Source organism: Aplosporella prunicola (assembly GCF_010093885.1).
Source record: "Aplosporella prunicola CBS 121167 unplaced genomic scaffold K452scaffold_12, whole genome shotgun sequence".
NCBI classification, from domain to species: Eukaryota; Fungi; Ascomycota; class Dothideomycetes; order Botryosphaeriales; family Aplosporellaceae; genus Aplosporella; species Aplosporella prunicola.
In genome coordinates this window covers 917,788-931,008 of record NW_022983540.1, presented here as the reverse complement: position 1 = coordinate 931,008, position 13,221 = coordinate 917,788, and the positions used below count along the sequence as shown (strand labels likewise).

Sequence of the window (13,221 nt, the reverse complement as noted above, 5' to 3'; positions counted from 1 at the left end):
TGTAATAGTAAGGTTAGAGATATAGAATTTTTTAGTTAATTTTCAGTACAAAATGAGGGGTGCTAGTTCCTATTCCCCGCCTGCGCGTCCTCGCGCGGCGTCACGCGAGCGAGCTGCGCGACCGGGTTGTGCCGAAGGCAACTTTCTGCCGAGCGCTTTACCCTATTAGGCAGGCGGTAGGCCTGGGGGGGGGGAAATAGCAGATATTGGGGGGGGAATTAACTCGAGCCATAGAACTTTACTGATGAGTTCTATAGGGAGAGTAGGTAGTATCATATTGAACAACTTGCTACGGACGAAAAGACAAAGTGCAGATGACTGAAGAAAGGTTGTTATGTGCGAGGGGTGTGGATGAGTCAAATACAGCTAGGTGAGTGGGTCTATCGACTGTGGTCCCCACACTAACCCCCACGCTAATCGAGGATTTGGAAGATTCGACACAGTTGAAAGTGACCTGGCGTTAGCTCTTAGGCTATACAATGACGCTTAAAATAAGCGTGTGGAGGCAACCACCTCGAGATTAGTTGTCAGCTCTGCAAACCCCTAAAATTAATACCTTACACAAGCTTCCTCGAATAGTCTACAGCGCAAGGCTTTCTAAGGCTGATCAGTAGCCTAGTTCTCTCATCTTTTTTTAAAACCTACCCTCTGACACACCAGGGCTTTTCGAGAAAATAAATAGCGATGACCCTGCGTACGTATCAGGTTGCTTATTGTTTCCGCCCCATCGTCAGCTTCAGAGTGTAACGTAGGTACAGACCTTTTCTTCAGCCCCCACCTTCACTACCAGCTTCTCTATTTTTGCATAGCTAGCGTTGATACGGCTCAGAATTACACAAGCCTCGAAATAGCAATAGTCATCGCAATGTTTGTCGAGAGTTTAAAGTATTTAAATGCCGATAACCTACATACATCCCCTGCAGCAACAACACCATGGACGCCCACTACGAAATATACACTGGTATTTGGACCGATTGGTCGCACAACAAATTGCTCGGGATCACACTCACCACCACACGTACCCATGGAAGCTTTTTAATTGCTTTCCTCTCTCTTTTCGTTGCCGTCATTGGCACAAGCACTTGGAAAATTTGTTGCTTCATACTCCACTACATATACTCGACTGAGGCCTCACGAGACGCACTGTATCACCAGCGGCAGGCCATTCTCCGAAATTCCGCGAATGCGAGCACAGGAATCTCTAGCCTATTCCTACTGCTCAAAGCTTGGCAAACCCAGTCAACCAAAGCATACCAACGGATTCTACCTTTACTGGCATTCAGCTGTCTAATTCTAGCAGCCTTCGCTGTAGCCAGTACCTTCTCTTCGCGAATCTCGTCTGTTGGGACCGCAGTACTTCTTTCAGGCACCAACTGCGGATACATGTATCCTTTAAGCAAGTCATCGGATCCAATGGGATTAACCACTGTTTTCCAACCATATCTCTCACAAAAACACACTTCCGACGCAGACTATGCGCAAGAATGCTATCCTGACATTCAAAGCACTGAAGGTTGCAACACTTTCGTTCAAAGACGACTGAGCACAAGTGTCATCCGAAACGCTTTTTGCCCATTCCCAGGGGACATCTGCAAGAGCCAGGACTCAAATTTATTACTGGATACTGGCCTTGTTGACAGTCATAACGACCTTGGGATTAATGCACCCCCAGGACATCGTTACCAGTTTCGATTCGTTCTACAATCCGCTCCATTGAAGACAAACGGCTATACATGAGAGGTAAATCTTGGCCCTAGTTCATATGCTCGATATTACTATGGACCGCGGTTGCAGGTTGGTCGATTGCAGTCACATCATACATATCAATATATGGCCAACCAGAAAAATCAGTTTGTCAAGGAGAACTTTACAAGTGTACGGCCTACTATGGATATAGAGTAAAGACTACCCAATCCACCTATTTAAATACGGCTAACACATTATAGCGTCTACGGAGCTCAGCATGCGAACGGATCGCTCGTTCCGGTATTGTCAAACATCGCACCAATAAAAGAACTTGAGAGGACCGATGCAGATCTTTACATTGCATTTCTTTCGCTGAACGCTCTACTGTTCCCAGAGAAATCGGATGACATTTGGTATTCTGCCCACGATTTTGCCTTCAACAAGGCCAACAAAGTCGTCAGTCCAAACAACCCCACGTCTCTGTACTGGAGTGATGAGCCTGCCTCTCCAATGGGACTAGTATTGCAATACCAGCTATGCAAGCCTGACTTGCCAGACGAACGCCGATGCACCGAACTGTCGTCATTTATCGATGCATACTACAGTGCCGTGGCATTGTGGGAAGAAAGCAAAAGCGGCGGCCCATTTGAGTGGTTTACATCTATTCTTCAAGGTCCCCAAGACCCGCTTCTTTCGCCAATTAAAGTTCTAGGACAGACAGCATTAGACTCGATAACTCTAATGGGTGGCGGGTTTTTAGGACCACTCAGGGAAAATCAGTGGCAGCTTGACGTCGAAAAATGGACCAATATAACTCTAGCATCCATCCAGAAAAGCTTCGTAGAAGCGGTAACCGGTCCTCCCAACGCACAACAAAAGGACTTTCAGGTCAAGCCCGAAGACAACTCACAAAAGCGTATGTGCCAGAACCAGGTAACTCATCCCAAAGAATTGTTGTAAAACAAAAGACCAGCAGAGCGTTCTGACACCAGACACTGCAGAAGATCTTAAGTACTGCCTACACCAACTTTTCTGTCTTCGGTCTCGCCTTGATTTTAACCGTCGGTGGCATCACAATTATCCTTTCTTACATCCTCGAGCCGCTGGTCGTGTGGATCCAACACCGGCGTAACCTTGATGTCTATGCGCGCCTAGAGTGGACCATGAACGGGACGCTTCAGCTACAACGTCTTGCCCATGAGGAACTCGGACTCGGTACGTGGCGCCTATGCGACACTGAAGTCCCCGTGACCGAAAAGTGCGAAAGACTGGGTGTCATGGACCTGAAAGAGAAGTCACATCCAAAGTTGAAGGCACCGCCGCCAGGACTTGAGGAAATACTGAAAGAGGAATCCGAGGACAGACTCAACCAAGACCAGGAGTCTGGCAAGGACGATACTCAGGAGGAACTTACTGAACTCTGCACTCCGGCAAGGTCAAGCTCGTCTGAAATCAGTAACCAGTAGTTGTATCTCAGCAGGTTTACAGCCCGTTGAGGGCCTCAATCTGTAACTTTATGGCTTAGAGTAGTACTTAGATTGCAAATGAAAACTCTCTTCACTGACAAGCTTCGTTTTTTGGAGCATTAAATCTGTCTCAATGCCACAAGGGACCCCACATATATACCTTGCATACACTACAAAACCCTCAACTCGGGCTTTGCCATCTTCTCCTCGCGCCATTTCCAAAACGCCACCGTTGTGGCCCCGGGCCCAATCAACAACTGATTTCCGAGCAAAAGGCCAGCAGATTTCCAAGTTGACAGCGAAGAGATGCCCACCCGCTTCATATCCTGAACATTCATAGCCGCCCAAATAATTACCGTCAGCGCAACGGAAAGAAGATCGTACCCCAAAGCTTTGTTCTCCCAACTCCGACTCAAAATGCCCATTCCCGACACAAGGGCTAAATGAGCTGCAGACGCAACGAAGAAGACAATCTTATACAACATCCTCGTATACGGCAGGTCATATCCTTGATAGTCTTCCACTGGAGCTTTGTCATCTTTCGGGACAATAGGGCCATCGAAAAGTTTTGTGAGTAGTGAACACAGCACACTCACTAATATTGGTGTGGCTTGCCACAAACTAATGGCCCTCTGAACCTCAGCAACGCCATACAAAGCTGTAAATACAGCAGGCGAAAAGAGGCCAACGAGCAAAGATATCAAGAGAGTTTTGCCGGCTATCTTTGAGATAGAACGCTCTGCGGGCATCCAGTAGGCTGTACCTTTTGAACCGTTGAAGAAAGCCAGGATATACAGCGGTAAAACAGTACTAATACCAAAAAGTTGGGCGGCAGTAATCCATAACGTGGAACTAAGCAGTGTTAGCCAAGAAATTACCGATAACAACAATACATACCACCAAACTGAAGACCATGTATTCCTCTTCCGATAGCTCTCAATCAAAATAATCGCAATGAGAGGAAAGGTCACTAAGATGAAGAAGTAGCTTGCTTGCAAGTTGCTTCCTGTTTTGGATGAGAAGCCAGTGAGGAAATCCCAAAGCGCTCTTTTCAAGCTTAAAAATCTAAACCCAGAACCATCCTGAAGCGGCCAGGCATTTGTCCCGACTGCATTGCAACGGAACAAGAAGATACCAACCAAAGCAACCACAGTAATTCTACTCAGCAACGCATTCCTAGGAACAGGTTGTTGCAAAAGCTCGTCTTCATACGGTAGAGCACGTGGTTGCTTTGGTACGGGCAGTGTCTTCACACTGGCAGCTCCTGGATATGCTTCCGAAAGCAATCGCAACGCTGATCTGGAACCCATGCCTGGAAAGTAGTACCGATTGAAAAACTTAAGCAACGGCGTTTCCATAGCGAATCTGTACTGTATATTCCTCGAGACGTCCACTAGAGTAGTGGCGCGAGGCTTGCGAACTTCCTGGGTGGTTCGGAAGACAGACTCGATAGAAGACGAGGGAATTTTGGTATCCTTGTGAGATTCGAGCAGAGAAACCAGGCCATTCGTTAGAGCGGCACATGTCTCAATTGCTGACATACCGCCTAAACCAATAATTGGATTGAACTACAAATAATCAGCCATCGGATTCGTCGTTAACACTGTACTAATTACCTTGTGGACCGCATCGCCAATAACGATACAGCGTTGCGAGTACCATCTCTCCAGCACGTATTCATGCAACGGAGTTTGTACAGCTATAAGCTTCCGTTCGTAAAGGTCACCGAATTTAACTGTTTCGGTAACGCCGTTATCTTTGTGTTTGTGCGCGGTTTCGGCCACATCCTTTTCGTTATACGGTGGCAAGTCTTCCCCGTAGTACTTAGTTCCTGTGTTTGTAAACAAGCACTAGTAAGTTCGATCGTTTGGACCTGACGCAGCGAACAAGGAAGATCCTTTATTGCTGACATGATGAAGTGTATCCTCCGAAATTCCTGGAACCTTCGAAGAGATTCTAAAGAGACACCTATATTAAACTGGCATTTCATCTAGAACACATTAGAGAGACCTTTAATCGTACAGGAATAAATACCTCTTCGAAGTTCGTTGTCTTTATGGGTTGTCGTCTGCTATATATGCTTTCCTACGGTACTGTGAACACTATCCGCGCCAACGATAATATTCGCTTTAAATTCTTCCCCCTCTTGAGTAGTAATAGTAATACTATCGGCTCGCTCGTGTATCCCAGTTACTCGTTTTCTTATTAAAATTTTCTCTTTTTGTTGGATGTGCTGATAAAGGACCTCAACGAGCATTCGTCGCTTAAAAAAGATTATAGGATAACTATGCCTAAAAATTAGCTTCGTAATTTATAAAGAACATCCTACTAACCGTTAAACTAGATGATGATCTAAATTCTCGACATGTATTAAGACGCTGCTATCTAAGTCCTGAATGATGAAGTTGTCGATCGTGTAGTTGACTCTTTCCATAATATCCTCAAAGCAGCCAAGCTGATCTAAGATACGAAACCCGTTCGGAAGGACAGAAATACTTGCCCTAACTTGTGAAGCAATCTCTGGGTAAGCCTCTAGCACCACGAAGTCGATGCTATGTTTTTCTAACGCGAGTGCCAGCGTAAGCCCGGCAATGCTGCCGCCGACAATAGCAACACGAAACCTTTTGTCCTCTATGTCGGGAATTTTTCGATCGATAAAAACTTAAGCTGAGGAAGGCTGACAATTTAAGCTGCGGTGTTCATCGTCTGGTGGAGTCATGCGCGCGTGGAACCCACCATTGCACCGATTCGCCGGGATCTTCGGTGGTTATACCATAGTCAGCAAAGTCCCCGATAAGCGAAGTTTACCCTATACAGTGTAAGCTTTTTGGTGTGGGGCAAAATATGGTGCTACCCCTGAGGAACATCGATCTGAAGAAACTTAGGCTATTGTAGTTAAGCCAGGGGGATACAGTTGATAAGCGGTACCACAATTGTGCGAATGAGAATTCAGAGTAACCCCGACAGGCCAGTGTGATACTCGTTGCCCGTTTATAGCTGACGTGGCAAGGCTGAGCATGGATTTGCCTCGGAGCGAGAATATCAGAGCAGTTAGGACTAAGTCAGCCCTCTAGATCTATACAATATTGCAACACATCATTTACTAAAACTAATGGCAACAGTCCGCGAGGGTTTTACAGTCCTTGCCGTCGCCAAGATTATATTACTGCCTTTGTTACCAAACCCCGACGCTGCTGTTACTACAGTATAGAGAACGACAGCTTTAGCTATCTAGTCAAGCTAGCGGAGACAGTACGGGCGTACGATTTAACCACGACAAAATACTACTAGACATCTACATAAAGTGATGTTAGGCTGTTGAATAAATCGCGGCTGGATTTGAAAGAATGACTAGCAACGAAAATTATATACATGCTCTAATAACCCAACGGTAATAAAACAGAAACAAGAATAAGAGGTTGAGAACAGGGTTGAGTGCCTTAAGTCAAATAACTAAATAGGCACATACCTCTCATAGGAGTTTCCAGTACCGTGCGCCATAACGCCAGTGTAGACCCATTGCCGGGACTTAATCTTGTCGGTCGGCTTCTTATCCTTGTCCTATTCATAGGTAATCTTGTCTACGTATACGATGCGGTATATGCCCGCCGGGTTATCGCGTTCGTCTACAAGTTATAGTTAACATCTTTGCCTGTTATCAAACGTGTCTGTATCAACTTACTCGCTTTCCATATCTTATCCTTCTTAATAGGAAACTCATACATCTTTCCGGAAGATGAACTAGGAAACACAGATTTCCCGTATGTGCCCTCGTTGCCGAAATACTTAGGATAGCCAACAGGGTTGCTCTTCTTAGGGTCGATAAGGGCATCCCCCAAGGGCCTAAACACGCCGCTAGTTGTGTAGATTTCGTCTACCGTAAAGGTAGTTCCGTCGGGGCACTTAACAGTGACCTGTTTAGCCATCTAGCGGCCGTGCAGAGAGACATCGCTATCCTGGGCACTAGGATCGGCGATAGGGGAGGCTATAGCGACAGCGGCAAGGCCGAGGAGTAAAGTAGACTTAATATCGAAGAGTATTTTAATTGTTGAGAGAGCGTATCGAAAGATTAAATAAGCGTAGTGAAGTTGAAGTCGAAGCTAAGGTGGTTGAGTAATGAGACTCTTGGAGACGGCATTAGAGGCATTTAAGTATGTACAGAAAGAAGTCCAAGCGCATTAATATCGTTCTGTAGGATTCAGCCCCCTCGTGTTCGTCGCTTCAGCCCCCGACGTCGTTACCCCGTAACAGGACGTCTAATAGAGGGTTGCGGCCTTGCATTATCGGATGACTAATAAAACCGAGTCAATCTGAAGATCAACCTCTAAATTAGGTTTAAGGTCGAAGAACGGGCGCGGTCGCGGGGGCCGCGAGAACAGGTAGGGCGAACTTAGGGGCGGCCGCTTAGAGGCCGTTTAGGGGGGGCCAAACTCTAACCGTATATCAATCCACCTCCCGCCCCACCACTCACCTGCTTCAACTCCTTCCAATATGGACACGCTCGAAGAGATACAATAGCGTAGCTGTCCAGAGTATCACGCTGACCTAGAAACCAAGCCCGAATTTAAGATTTTGACAACCCTACAATCGCCCGCAGATGCTGTACAGTAAATCGTAGCCTTAAACACGGCAAGCATAAACGACAACCAGGCGTTTCCTAGTGATTTCGAGAATACTACACGCTGCGTGCTCGAAGTTGCCGAACGAACCGACGTACCCGAGCAGCAGCGCAAGCTCGTCGAGTTCGTTCATCAGCTTTAGAAAGTCATGTTGACAGACGCGGCCGGCCAGCCATTAAGGCATGATAGCGATCTTGTTTACACCGATCTAGCTAGGTTTAGGCCTATTTTTGCCGACGAACTGGGAAGTTTCGGTGAGTAACTGCATAACAGCCACTCAAGTTATACTAACCTAGTTAAGGTCCCTTGGTCTTTCAAAGAACGCCCGAGGACGAGCGGTGCTAGGAGAATCTAGTAGTATTCTTCTCGCAGCTTACGGCTATATCGACAGCCAGTTACACCGACTATACGACTTAGACACTTTATGCTCTCAAGTACGCTTTCGGGGGCCGGGCCAAACTACTAACTACAATTACGGTACGCGCCGCGTGTCTGTGGCTTGTGTACGCTGGGGAGGTACTCTGGAAAAATACTCAGACCAACTTCAACTTCGGGGAAGAGGTTCAAGAAGGGGAGGCCCCGGCTTTTAATCTTGAAAAATGGAATAGCTAGGAAAAGCTGTTGATGGATTATTAGTTACAGTTTACTAATCAAAAAACAAACCAACTTATCGAAGATGCTCTGACGGAAATTAGGCGACTTCAGGCTGAGGATTAAGACCGCATGACTTCGATAAAAGCCACCGGAAAACTTTCTTTAGTTTCGACATTAGAGAATAGAAACCGTCTAGTAACAATAGGATTAACAAGAGTTACATCTATACAAATCTCTAAATGAAACGCCCCTCCTTCCCTAACCACTGACCCATATAGTCGTAAGCCGTCTTGGTAGTATCACCAAACTCTCCCGGATAACTCTCGCATTCCGTACAGGTATTAATCGTATGTTGCGCTCCCTCAACAAAAGCAATAGACTTGTCCTTGCTGCCTGCATTAAGATAGATCTTTTCAGCATTAAGATACTCATAATGACCAGTCATCCCCAGTGTGAGTAGAGGAACTGTGATTCCGGGAGCAGCTGCAATTGGCACCATGTGGCTGGAGTTCCAGACAACACCAGTAAAACTATCCTCTCCATAGGAGAAATCATCTCTGACCCGGAGCGCAAACGCCGACAAGAAACGCTTGATTGTCGTCTTGATAGCGCCGTTGGTGTAGGACTTCGCATTGGATCCGATGGTACTCGCAACGCGAACAGAATGGACAATTTGCGTAGTAGTCGACCCGTTTTTGTGTAGTAGCGGCCATGGCTGGGAAGTATGCGAGAGAAATCGGACGTCTTGCGAGATAAGCTTGTTGTTGAAACCAATGTAGGAAGCATCCGGAATATAAAAGTCCTCATCGTCGCTAAACGACCCATTACCCGCATTGATCGCCTTCAAGCGTTCTTCGGCAAAACTGACAAGACGCTGCATTCGAGCCACGACTCCAGACTGGAAAGCTTTGGTGAATACTGCAGAATAATTGCCCCCCTTCTCTGAAAACCCGTTCTCCGGAGCAAAGAGATCAAGCGAGGAATTGATTTTCAATCCACTCGTCTCATCAGTAATCGCAGGATTCAGGCTGAGTAGTGCCATCGACGCAATGCCATAGTTTGCATCAAGAAGCATCACTCCGTCCGCCTTCGGGAGCGCTGACATGTTTTCCGAGCAAGGATAAATCTTTTCAGATCCTTGGCAAGCTGCAAGCCCATTCTCTGCAATGTTTTGGTAGGCGGACATCATCGCTCCGCCACCGCTGTGTCCAAGCAAGACAACTTGGCTTATGTCTGTTTGGTTTCGTAGGTAGGAAACTCCCAAAGCAACTTCCTGCATCATAGATTCGAAGTCAAGGTCTGTCATATAGCCGGATTTGCTGGCATCGTTGTTCGCGCAGAGAACCGTGTATCCTCTCTTCGGTAGCTCCGTGCAAGCAGAAAAAGTCAGGTAGTCCTGTTCGGCGTGCATAACGAGAATCCCAATGGCGGCTTTCGCTCCATCAGAGGCTGGCCGGAAAAGACCACCGACGACACCAGAGGCCAAGTCCAGAAGTTCCGGTTTAGGGAGTGTGCCATTCATCAAAGCAGAAGAAAGATTGGAAAATACAAGTAGCGCACCTAGCGCAGCTCTGAAGAGTACCATGTCGCCTATTCAATGCGTGGACGACTTGAATGAGTGAAATGTTGAAAAGACCCCTTTACCTCTACCACAAAGCTTTTATACCCGCTAGTTGTGGCTCAAGTCACATCATTGCCGCATGAGTCTGCCGCGCAGTTCCGTGGAGTTGCTTTCTTACTAACTTTATTTGCATTTTCTCTTGCCTTTTTCGATAATATAGCAATCATTACATAGTTGCTCCTGAAAGGTTCAAAGGTAGCTGAACGGCACAGTTTCGCAAAGAGTAGAGATCAGCTATTCTTTGTAAATCTGCTGCCACGGGTAATTGAATCAGGACTCCAATGCTGTCATGGAGATTTTCCACGGATACATATTAGAACATATTCGGGAGAACCTACCGTTGTCCGAATCACCGAAGTCTATCTCCGAAACAACACTCGCTTCTTTCTTTTATCGCCGAGACCCTATCAAAGCTTCAGATCCATACAGATGTTGGACGAAACAGGCCCGCCAGCGAATCAGGGCCCTGATCCAGCCAATCAGGGCCCTGATTCGACTAATTAGACACGCACGGAATGGGCCGTGTTTGATTAGCCATATCAGGGCCCTGATATGGTGTTGTGGCGTGATTCGCGTGTCCCTACTGACTCGACCCCCTGAAGCGATCCTTGTCCCCGCTATATAAAGGCATCAACACCGACCCGCGCCTGCAGCTGTATCCCGCGCCTGCAGCGGTGCGTAGGCCCGCCTGTTTATCTGTTAATATGAGGCCTGGTTCAACTGTGAAAAAGCAAAAGACTGAACACGCGTTCATGCATCGTAGGAGGCCGTTTTTCGCCCATAAAACGGGCTTGAGAATGCACTAGCAGGTCACTGAGCTTCAAAGTCTTCTTCGATTTACCAAGCACCTACCGAGCACATATCAACTTCGTTCAAATCATGTCTTCTGGGTCCTCCGCCAACCCCGCGCGCGCTGCTGAGCGCCCTGCTGCTGCTGAGCGCCCTGCTGCTGCTCAGCGCCCTGCTGCTGAACGTCCTCCTGCTGCTGATGACGTTGTCCCTCTACCCCCGCGTCCTCTCAACCTTCAACGAGCTGTGCTAGCGTTTAGTGATGCCGTAAGAACTTCGTTCAATGCGTATATTGAGGCTGCCCCTGAGCGCTATCACTTCAGTGACGGAAAGTATCATGAGTACAGCTCATGGTTCCTTGGGAGACACCTAGTAGGTGATGAGGAGGAGAAACGGCGTAACACCTTTAATAGATATCGGTACTATAACGGAGAAGGTGGCAAATTAGGCCTCTATAGGAGGCCTACGTAGAACCATGGAGAGAGGAAGGTGTTGAGGACGTATAAGGTGTTTAACGTTATTCGAGACGTTCATCTTAGTAACGGCTATTTAGGTGCGTTTACTGTTCTGCAGTAGCTACTGATATTTATACTGATATGGTGTTGTAGTAAAAGAAGTTACGTTTAAGGATATACAGCCGCAGTACTACGGCGTTACTGGCGCTGATATAAAGTGGCTACTTCGTCTCTGCCGCGTCTGTGCTGTAACCAGGCAACCTCCGCCTGCTCCGCGGGCCCTACGTCTAATTATCTCGAGAGAGGTGTTTGAGAGGGTACAAATGGATCTGATTGACTATAGGAACCACCCCGATCTAGTAACGCAGGATAAATACGTACTATATATTAGGGACCACTACTCCAAGTACTGCATGTTGATACCCCTGAAGGACAAGAGCGCTCGAGCAGTAGCTGCAGGACTGCTACGCTGGATACAACCATTCGGCTTACCAAGGCAAATACATACTAATAACGGTACTGAGTTCCGTAGTGTTGTTCAACAGCTATTCGACGACTACGGGATCGACCTTGTATGTAGACGTCCTCGCCACCTATAGAGCCAGGGGGGTGTTGAGAGTGCGAATGGAGATGTAAAAAGGAAGCTTGAGAGGGCCCGAATCGCATATAGCTATCCCGGCTTCGCCTACGCCTGCCTAGACGTTACACTACAGCAGAACAGCTACTGGCGAAGGGCATATAGCGCTTCACCATTTAGAGTACTCTTCGGCCGCGAAATGTGGGCAGGACGACGACGTCTTGTGCCTCCTAAGGCACGTGTTGATGCCTCTCCGCGAGAGCTTGTAGAGCTAGAGGACTTAGCGGATGAGGACGTAGATGACGAGTAGGAGGAGGACGCGGAGGGTACTGCGGAGGGTACTACGGAGGGTACTACGGAGAGAGAGCGCGGGAGGGCCCGCGGGCGAGCGGACGAGGCGGGCGAAAGTTCGCGAACGAGCGCTAGCCCGCGTGCGAACGAGCGAGCGAACGAGCGCCTAGTAGAGCGCGCTACGGGAGCTGCAGAGGTTGTAGCAGGTTCGACTGGAGACCCCGCGGGTACCCGTAGTTCTAATTTTCCGCCAAGACCCCGCTAAATACCGCCCTCCGAAGAAGCCCCGAACCTCTCTTCGTCCTCGTCGGACCTACCGCTACCTTCGACGCTCGTGCGGTCTCGCGCCCGAAATACAACTGTTGAAACGATCGATCTAACGCATGATACCCCGCCGCGGGCCGCTCCGCGTGCCTCCCAGGGCCCTCCTCCGCGTGCCCCGCTGCCTCGCAGTACTTCACTGATTAGGACCCTCCCTGGGACGCCGTAAACACTGCTTCGCCCCCCGCCCGCGCTATCTTCGCCTGCTACCCGCGTCTCCCCTCCGCCAGCTGAACTAGAGCTACTGCAGCACCCTGATGCCGACGAGCGCTGGCGGCGGGCCAAGAAGATATTCGCTTATCTACAGAGAGAGGAAGGCTTTAGATCAGCGAGAACAGCGCCTGCGGGAGGCCGCTACGCGTGCTCTACAACTGCAGGCGGAGCAGGCGGAGCAGGCGGAGTAGGTGGAGCAGGTTGAACGTGCGGAGCAACCCCCTGAGCAACCCCCTGAGCATCCTCCGCACGTTTAACACGCGGCCAGTGAGCCTCCGCTCGCTTAACACGCGGCCAGTAAGCCTCTGCTCGCTCAACACCAGGCTAGTGAGCCTCCGCACGCTCAACACACGCTTACTAAACAACGGTTCTCGCGCGTTTGGGACCGTACTAAGCTTGATGAGCAGGTTCGAACGAGCCAGGAGACGTCCCGCGGCCATATGGTTTATCAATTTAACCAGGGCCACCCGCCTCCGCAACCATTTAGTGTTGATGATGTTGTAGCAGTAATAGTGCCTCCTGAGGACCGCCAGGGCTCCATGCAGGCGGTGATTGGTGTGATCCATGAAGCAGTAGGTACTGGGTATCG

The 13,221-nt window shown here is 48.5% G+C and overlaps 6 protein-coding genes across 6 annotated transcripts; 3 read left to right on the top strand and 3 right to left on the bottom strand.

Annotated features, from left to right (window-relative positions):
- Positions 1-933: 933 nt before the first annotated feature.
- K452DRAFT_333074 (uncharacterized protein) lies at positions 934-3,152 on the top strand (the record flags this gene model as incomplete). Its single annotated transcript, XM_033545165.1, has 5 exons — positions 934-1,695; positions 1,741-1,898; positions 1,947-2,619; positions 2,688-2,901; positions 2,929-3,152. The coding sequence occupies 5 exons, from the start codon at positions 934-936 to the stop codon at positions 3,150-3,152; spliced, it is 2,031 nt and encodes a 676-aa protein (XP_033397978.1).
- Positions 3,153-3,287: 135 nt separating this feature from the next.
- On the bottom strand, positions 3,288-5,064 carry K452DRAFT_333069 (uncharacterized protein; the record flags this gene model as incomplete). The annotated part of the gene is made up of 4 exons (XM_033545164.1): positions 3,288-4,004; positions 4,050-4,720; positions 4,769-5,002; positions 5,026-5,064. 4 exons carry the CDS (start codon positions 5,062-5,064, stop codon positions 3,323-3,325), a joined length of 1,626 nt encoding a protein of 541 aa, XP_033397977.1. The 3' UTR covers positions 3,288-3,322.
- Positions 5,065-6,485: 1,421 nt separating this feature from the next.
- On the bottom strand, positions 6,486-7,154 carry K452DRAFT_333062 (uncharacterized protein). The gene is made up of 3 exons (XM_033545163.1): positions 6,835-7,154; positions 6,744-6,778; positions 6,486-6,713 (listed from the first exon to the last, which is right to left on the bottom strand). The coding sequence occupies exons 1-3, from the start codon at positions 7,076-7,078 to the stop codon at positions 6,606-6,608; spliced, it is 387 nt and encodes a 128-aa protein (XP_033397976.1). The 5' UTR covers positions 7,079-7,154; the 3' UTR covers positions 6,486-6,605.
- Positions 7,155-8,600: 1,446 nt separating this feature from the next.
- On the bottom strand, positions 8,601-9,887 carry K452DRAFT_227456 (uncharacterized protein; the record flags this gene model as incomplete). The annotated part of the gene is made up of 1 exon (XM_033536899.1): positions 8,601-9,887. One exon carries the CDS (start codon positions 9,885-9,887, stop codon positions 8,601-8,603), a length of 1,287 nt encoding a protein of 428 aa, XP_033397975.1.
- An 802-nt stretch (positions 9,888-10,689) lies between these two features.
- Positions 10,690-11,485, top strand: K452DRAFT_287486 (uncharacterized protein). The gene is given in 3 exon segments (XM_033540482.1): positions 10,690-10,834; positions 10,847-11,328; positions 11,384-11,485. The coding sequence occupies 1 exon segment, from the start codon at positions 10,866-10,868 to the stop codon at positions 11,244-11,246; it is 381 nt and encodes a 126-aa protein (XP_033397974.1). The 5' UTR covers positions 10,690-10,834; positions 10,847-10,865; the 3' UTR covers positions 11,247-11,328; positions 11,384-11,485.
- K452DRAFT_29060 (uncharacterized protein) lies at positions 11,358-11,890 on the top strand. The gene has a single exon (XM_033541029.1). The coding sequence runs from the start codon at positions 11,554-11,556 to the stop codon at positions 11,827-11,829; it is 276 nt and encodes a 91-aa protein (XP_033397973.1). The 5' UTR covers positions 11,358-11,553; the 3' UTR covers positions 11,830-11,890.
- The last annotated feature ends 1,331 nt before the right edge of the window (positions 11,891-13,221 follow it).